The following is an 8,152-nucleotide window of genomic DNA, read 5'->3' as shown; positions in this document are numbered from 1 at the left end:
GCGTGTTAGGGGTTGGAGATGTGCCTTCTGCACCTCTCGTTGCTGTGGAGGGTGGAAGTCATGGAGTGTGCCACCGCCTCTGTGTGCAGGGCACGGGGTAGGACCCCGGGTCCTGTCTGGTTGTGAGCCACCAGTCGCTGCTGGGGCGAGGGGCGTACGCTGCGTTCTGGCTTGTCTGCAGGGGTGGGTTTCCTCCAGAGCTGAGCGGCCTCTCTGTGCTTTGCTGACAGAGGGGAGATCAGGCTCCAAGTTGCTTCCTCTTATGGCCCTGCTGCTGGAGCGGGTCCGAGGGGGAGCCTTGTCCTCCCACGCCCGCCCGGCTGTGGGGCTGGAGCTGCCGAGCAGCGAGGAGCCTGGCCCTTAACAGCGCCTGCAAAAAGCGGCTTCTCTCTCCAACTTGGTGTCCTCCAGTTTGCAGTCTCTGTTTGCCTTTCACTGTGAGGGGAAAGCAGAAATTAATTTGAAGGTAATAGTCCCCCTCCTCACTTTCCAAGAAGGCAAAAGAGTATTTCCCTTAATAGCCACATACCTGGGCAGGGGGACAGCAGCTGCCCATCCCCAGAGTCTGGAGGACAAAGTGCTGTGGAGCAGGTAGGGGCAGGCAGGCCGGGCTATGATTATTCACCAAGATCTGGGGGAAACATTTGATGTGGTGTTGCAAATGATGCGCATTAGAAGGAGCCTTCAGCATCAGTGCAGGAGGGATTAGCGCTCGCTTTGGTGGGCGTAAAGCTGGAAGGGTTTGAGGTCCCAAGGCAGTGCGTGCGGAGGAGGTGGATGGCTTGTGTGCGGCGTAAGCAGGGCTGGCGCAGCGGCACCAAGGATGGAGCGAGCGTTATAGCGTGCAGCTGGCAGAAAGGATGAGGAATACGGGTTGGAATATCCCTGAGCAGTTATTCTGCTGGCTCTACAGAAACAGGAGGATGGCACCAGGGCATGGTGGAAAGCACAGCCTTCCCTTCCTTTCCAGCAGGGCCGCTGTCTGCAGAATGCAGTTGCAACTTCTTTGAATTTGAACAGGGATTTGGTTTCAGAGAATAACAGGAGCCAAACTTGTTTAAAATTGCTAATGACTTTCTGTGCTCGGTCCTGGGCGACAGCTTTCCCGGAACTTGGAAGCTGTTAAGTAGTTCCCTGGGAACTCCTGGGGTAGTTAGGCTCCTTTGAAACCCAGGGGGAGTCAGGTTGGGGTTCCAAAGACCAACCAAGTATTTATTTGCTGCTGCAACCATAGGAGTTAGGGAGCTCAAGCCCTGTGTGGACTTTTCCCTAAGGTTTACAGATTTGTAAACATTTCTAAAGGATTGCCTGGAAGTATGAAGCAGTTTATAGACTTGACCTCCAACAATAACGAAAGCCTTCTCCACAAGTGGGCTGTCCTGGTCACGTTGCTCCAATTCATCATGCTTTCCCACTCCACAGTTGGAGTAGGCTGCAGAGGATGACGGCAAGAGCTCCAGACTGCAGGATTGATGCTCTTTAGAGGTCATGGGTCTGTGTCTTTCTGTCTCACTGTTTGAATTGCCCTGACTGTGCTGTTGGTAACAGTTTTGAATTCTTTCCACAATATCGGAGACAAAGGGGCGAAGGTAGATCAGATTGGCTCCTTACATCACTCTGTACAGTTTGGAACTGGACTAAAGCCTTCACTGTACACACCAGTTTCTTGAGAAAAGCGATATTTACTTTTTTTTATAGTGCCTTCACCTCCTCCAGCACTGGTGTTGTATTTTCTAGAGGAGCTGACAGGCAGGACTGTTCTGACCTGTCCTGCTGAGTGAGTTGCAAGGTCTTGGGGTAAGGAGCAACTCTGCTTGGCTCTGTTTGGCACCCAGCAAGCTGGGGCTGCCAAGAAGACTAAAGAGGTTAAGTCCTACCACATGGGTGATAGTCCTTATTGCAGCCTCAACTTGCTTTCAAGAAAGCTGCTTCATAGGAGATAAGGTTAATCGAGAAACATGACCCAGTACTCGACAGTGGTGCTCCAGTGGCTCTTCTGCTCTTCGTGGCTTTTGGCTCCTGTTCCGGGAGCTGCCCGAGAGCTCAGGGAATGTGGGCATGATGCTGTGCAGCTACGTGTTGCCCCTGGTACAGCGCGAGAGAGACAGCAGGGTGTGAAAGGAGACCGTAAGAAGCACTGTGGCATGGGCAGTTTGCTGTAACTGGGGTGAACTAAATCTGGAAATGGAGCTCCCTGGAAATAGGGATTCGCTCTGGAGTGAAGTACACGTTCAATAATGAACTGAAGAACCTGGGCCCAAGTGACAAATACAACTCCCCAATTCCATTACTGGTTTTGTCTCAGTAGCTGGGTATTTCAGGTTCCTGAATTGGATTTGAAGCCTTCTTGGAATGGCTGATAGGCCTTATGATCCTCTCCTCTGTGGCATCAGAGATTGAATGCAATTAGGAGTCCTGATAACTAGCATGAACACCTACGTGGTGGAAGCCGTGGATGAATGCTGTCTCTGCTTGGCCTAGGCTGCTTCTGGAGCTCGTAGAATGAAGTTAGGTGCCTCAGAGGGAAGGCAGTTGAAATGAAACAATTAACAGCATCTACAGGTACTTTTTAAAAAATTTTATTTCATTGTATAGAAAGCTGAAAGAGAGTTGTTCTAGCTAAATGTGTAGTGTTAGGTGAGACTTGGGTTTCAGCAGAGAACAGCTTCTACAGCCTCCCACCGTTGCTCTGGAGATACCCTAAAGTCATCTAGTTCATAAAACGGAGGATGATTCACCCAGCTGGGTCTATGTTTGAACTGGGATCCTCACATCCTGTGATGGGTTCTCCAAGTCACGTAAGGGTGCTAACCTTTTTTTTTTTTTCTGTTTTATTGTTTGATTTGTCATTTCTCTTTGTCAGGAAACAGCAAGTGCTTCTCCTGTGATTCTTCGAGTGGATCCAAAGGGCTTTTACTTATACTGGACCTATCAGAATAAGGTAGGTGGCAAGACTTCATCGCTTGGTCTCCAAATAGCCAGCTCAAGTGTGTGAGATTAAAATGTGCTAAGTGCTCAAGTTCTGCGCTCAGGTACTCTTTCCACTTAGTTGGGACCCCCCCATACAAAGGACCCAGGAGTCTCGTGCTTGTTCACATTTGTCTTTCTTCAAGTCTGGAGGGTGAGTTGTGCCCCTCTCAGGCCAGGCTGATGTGTGCACACTGCTGGAGGTAAACCACAGGATGGTGCCTGCTGAAGGGGACTGAGAGACAACAAACTGAGGAAAGAGAATTCAGTTCTTCACTGATGAGCAGCAACAAGGGTAGAGAGATCTGGCTGCCTGGAGGTGGAAGGCTGGGCTCTACTTCTGCTTTCCAGAGCGGAGCTGTGGTTCAGCTCGACTTCCTCCTCGTGACCTACATGCAGAAGAGGCATGGTAGATAAAGACACAGACAGTAGTCCTGCACCCTGGCCAGGAGACCTGGTGTGTTTTGGGGAGCTCGGCCTTCCTAGAACATTGTGGCCTGGTGCCAGCTGGGGCAAGGCACTGCCACGCAGCCGTGTCCTCTGAGAACAGCCCTGTGAGGTTGGGGACTGTCACTTCCTGCAGCCGTCTCCATCCCTCTCAGTCCCCTCCCAAGGTCTGCTCCTGGCAGTAGGACTTTGTTCAGTAAGAGCTGCAGCCAGGCAGCCGGCAGAAGTGGTAGCGTTGGAGGAGATGCACGGAATGGGGCACGGGGAGCTGTTGTCACTCAGCAGAAGTGAGATATTTCACTGGCTTAGTGGTACAGCGGATTTAATTACCTGGAAAAGGGGCTGGGGTAAGGAGGCATTGCTGGACTGCTTTTGCACTAGGGATTCAGAAAGGAGTGGGATTAGGATTAAAATTTCCATCTTGCTTGACCATAAAATGGGGATACAGCCAGAAGACATGGTATCCGCATTGTTCCGTATTGTCATCTTGGAAAGTAGCATTATCTGCTGCAACAAGTATAATTTGTTCTCCAGATCTGTGGTGAGCAGGCAAGTTAGAAACAGAGGAAGGAAATTCAGGTTGGATATTAAAAGAACAAACGAAATAAACAGGACAGCTAGCCAGGAGCGGGCTGCCTAGGGAAGGTTGCGGAATGTCCTCCATGGGAATGGCTTCAGACGTGATCAGATGAAGGTTTGCTGGGAATGACCTGGGGAGAGGTGGTCCTGCCTCCCTCCCGGCTCAGCTGCTCTGTGTTGAGTGCGTGGGGGCAAAAAACAGGCTGAGAACACGAGGGGGTTGTATTAACACGTGGCTTTCCCCAGGTAAAACCGTACGCGTGTCCTACAGTGGGTGCTCCCCTCTTGGGTTCTCCTTGGTGGGGAGCCCTTCCCCAGTGAAGGGTGTTAGCTGAGACCTGCTCTGCGGCCTCTGGAGGCTCTGCAATGGATTTCTCTCCTTCCTCCTTTGTCTTTCCTCATCTTCCTTGTCCTTATTCTGTTGTAGGAAATGGAAATTCTGGATATAACCAGCATCCGAGATACCCGATTCGGGCGATTTGCCAAAATCCCCAAGGTGAGCTTCGTTTCTGCCGGTTGTTCAGATGGGAAGGGCAGGGCTGTCTGGGGCTTTGAGAAGCTGAGGCTGTTTACCCTGGCTTTCTGTTCCAAGAATGTGAAGAAGACCTTGTCTCTGGATATCAGAACTACACGAATATAGAGAGTATCTTTACTCTTATCCCTGAGCTCCCCAGGAGCTCTCTGCACACCCAAAAGAAAGACGATGGTACGTGAGCTTGCTGGAAAGAATCGCCCAGAAGGCTAGGAAGACCACAGCTCCCCTTCCAAGTGCCTTCCAGAAAAGCCACCTTTTGTTGTGTGCAGCGGCTGGATTCTCTCCCTGCCCTGCATCTGGCTGGCTTTAATCTTGGCCTCGCCTTTATGTTCCCTGAGCTGCACAGGGAAGTCCTGCAGGAGACTTGTGATGCTTCTGGGTTGAGTCACCAGAGCTGCTCTCTTGTGCAACGATGCCTGGGCTGGGTCAAGGCAGCTACAAACCTATGGTTACAGTGAGACTCCAGCACGGTGGGTGGTGGGTTTTTTTTTTTCCTTTAAAGGGAAGAAAATGTAGTTTCAGAAAAACTCGTTGTTTCTTTTTTTTTTTTTTTCCCAAATAATTTTAAATTGTCTGCTTGCAGGGTGGCAGACTAAGGGAAGCACATGATTATGGCTTTGTTCTTGGTTTCATTTACGATTTAAGCTTTGTACGGCAAAGTTGTCCTTGTTAGGACTTTTTTTTCTGGGTATGTTTTTTGTTGTTAACTTTCCCATGTATGGAAAGGGCGATCAGAAAATGAAAGTAAAGCTATAATGTTAAAAGGAGACAAAGGAGTGAAGATAATTCTTCTGTATAGTGACACGGGCGATTCTTAGTCTAACGCAAAAGGGGAAGATTTTGCAATATATACCGAAAGACTCGAGCAGCCTCTCTGCATAAGCAGTGCGGCTGTTTTGTTAATACTGCTCTGAAAATGTCTGCTCACAGCTCCCCAAGACTGATGTTTCTAAATGAGGTGGGTGCTAAAGGTACAGCAGAGCTCAAGAACAGTGCTCATCTTACACAAGTCTTAGAAATTCTAATTCCTTCTGAGAAACTTCTTGGGAATTCACTAGAATGAAAGACATTTGAGTTTTCAACAAGCCCAAAACCTTGTCTGCAAGTTGTTCTGTGGGAATGATGTTTGAATAAAAGCTCTTAGAAGTTCTGTTGGTTCTTTTCATTTGGGAAGATGAAATATTTGGAGCTGGCTGAGCTAGGTGCTACACACCAGGCAATGCAGTAAGGAAGAGGCCAACCTGAATCATTCTATGAGTCTGTGACGTAACTTAAAGGAGAGGCAGGAGATACAGTTTTCTAGAGTGTTAAACGTTCAAGAATAACCTGTTTACTAAATGAATTCAGCTTTGATATAGATTATAAATTGATGATATTAAGTACTAAGGCCATAGGTGGATATTCTGCTGCTAGCAGCAAGATCAACCCTTTTTTTTTTGTGAAGAATACAGTTTTGGGATGGCTGCATTCCATATCTGGAAAACTATAACGGCCTCTTCAAAGAGATTTTTAATAAAAGCACAAAGTTTGTGAAAAGAATGAGAAAAATAATGAGCAGTACTAGGGTAATGCAAAGCAAAAGAGAAGGGGGAACAGTGGCTGTGTTCCACAGTTCTAAATCTTCTCAGTAAAACTGGGAAGCGTTTTGTGTGATTCTCGTCATAAGCAAAGGCTCTTAACAGAACTGGAGGACAGGTTTGCAGGGGAGAATTGCAGCTGGAGAGTAAGGAAAAGGTCTCTTGAGAGGCAAGAACTGGTGGAGTCCCAGAACGATCAGTGCTTGGGCCTGTAACATACCCCGTGTTCATCTGTGATCTGCAAGGGAGGAGAAAAGCAACAAGACAGCTTCCTGATGGTACCGGGTTGTTTGGGGTAATGAAATGAGGGCAGCTTCGTAGAAAGAATTGCTGATTGACTCGTTAATCTAATAAGTGGTAAAATTTAGCACCGATAAAAATCAGGCCATGCATGCAGAAAAATCCCTGATCTTAATCTTCTGTAATAATGGGCTCCGAGCTGACTTGCTACTCAGAAACAAGATCATGGTGGCAGGGTGAGGTACTGCCACAGTGGTCAGTAAAGACTGCTCAGAAAAAGTGAATTGTGTGTTAGGAATTGCAAGGAAGGACTTAGGGAATCGTGCCACTGTGTGTGCACCCTTGCATGCACCCAGATTTCCGTGCATTTTGCGTGTTCTTGTCTCAGACGAGACTAAGAACTGGAAAATATAGTGAAGAGCAGCAAGATTAATAAAAGTATGGAATGGGTACTGTAGGAAGAGCACTTGAGAAGGCAGGGCTGGAGTCTGGCAAAAAACCCAGGAATAATCTGAGGGAGATGTGGAGGAATATTGTGGAGTGCTGTGAAGTCAGGAGCTGAATGGGGAAGGTGAGCACGAAGCAGTTACTCAGCTCTTGTTCCAGTGTGAGAGCTGCACATCAAGTGGAATTTTCCAAAGGCAGGTTCAGCACGAGCGGAAGGAGGTGCTGCTGGTTTATCAGTCGTGTCGCTGCGCTGTGGGATGCCTTCCTGCGCAAGTCGTGAAAAGTACGTGAGTTTAAAAAGTCAGGACAAGGAGGAAATGCCCTTTGAGGGTTATTAAATGCAAGATAACGGCTCTAGTTTAGGGAGCTGCTGAATCATAAATTGCTGAAAGCTGCAGAAATGTGTCAGAGAAGTATCAGTGCCCTGTTCTCACCCCTTTCCCCAGGCGTCTGGATGGGTCCGGGGTCTGACCTGGGGTAGCTGTGGTGTTCTAGCCACTATAATAGACCAGGGACAGTATTTTAGACGCCTGGGAATTGGCTGCAGTTCATTTTTCATGAGCAAAGAAACAAAGGTCAAGCACTGAGTGATTTATTAAGTATTCTCAACAGGCAGAAGTGATGCACTTGATGACAGCCTCTGCTGTGAAAATCCCAAGTGCTTGTTGAATTCTGCATTTCACAGAGACCTGTCTAAAATGACTCCCCTTTTGATTTCAGGGAATTTTCTGGCATTTCTATGACAACATGTAATAAAATGCACCAGGCATTTCTCTTACGGGATGTTGGGATGTCTTGTGTGGGCACTTAAATGCCCGTTGAACCAAGGCGGTGGCAGAGATGTGCCGCCCAGTCCTGGAAATTTCTTATTTGCACGATGCTTCTGCAGGCTTTGCCTAAAGCCCTCGCTTGGCTATTCAGTTGGCTTTTGGGAGAGCAGAATTTGCTCCAAGGAATGCAGAAAGCAGCAAAAATTTCTTAATGTGAGTCACTGCACCCTCCACGTAGGGCAGCTGTGCCTGGCGCATAGTTCCAAAAAGGTATAAATAAGAAAAAACTGTGTGATGAACCAAACAAAGATCTGTTAGAGGTGCAAGGTGGAGCAATGAAAGAGGGTGCTGTCTGCCCTGTTAAAAAATAATGGCTTGGAATGGTTGTGGGCTATAACTGCTGAAATTAATACAAGCAGTTATTTGCTTCCCTGGCTAAAGGTGGAGGAGAAGGGGCTGAGGATGATATTTAAGATGAGGAGAACAAGATCCCAGCTGTTGGAAGAGCTTTCGGTAGTACCAGTAACAAATCAAGCCTCCTTTTCCCCTCTCCCCTTCCTTGCGAGTGACACTGCGGCAACGCTTGTCAT

General features: G+C 48.0%; 1 protein-coding gene across 1 annotated transcript in view; it reads left to right on the top strand.

Moving 5' to 3' along the window:
* Nucleotides 1–2,863: 2,863 nt before the first annotated feature.
* Nucleotides 2,864–8,152, top strand: part of PLCB2 (phospholipase C, beta 2) — a gene marked incomplete at its 5' end in the record, with an annotated part of 34,504 nt that continues 29,215 nt past the window's right edge. Inside the window, 2 exons of the mRNA XM_009868738.1 lie at nucleotides 2,864–2,941; nucleotides 4,421–4,489. Coding sequence (XP_009867040.1) covers nucleotides 2,864–2,941; nucleotides 4,421–4,489 — 147 coding nt within the window. The remainder of the gene's footprint in view (nucleotides 2,942–4,420; nucleotides 4,490–8,152) is intronic.

This window comes from Apaloderma vittatum, unplaced genomic scaffold (genome assembly GCF_000703405.1).
Source record: "Apaloderma vittatum isolate BGI_N311 unplaced genomic scaffold, ASM70340v1 scaffold9824, whole genome shotgun sequence".
NCBI classification, from domain to species: domain Eukaryota; kingdom Metazoa; phylum Chordata; class Aves; order Trogoniformes; family Trogonidae; genus Apaloderma; species Apaloderma vittatum.
The sequence above is the reverse complement of the archived record's forward strand: the minus strand, read 5'-3'. Positions and strand labels throughout refer to the sequence as shown.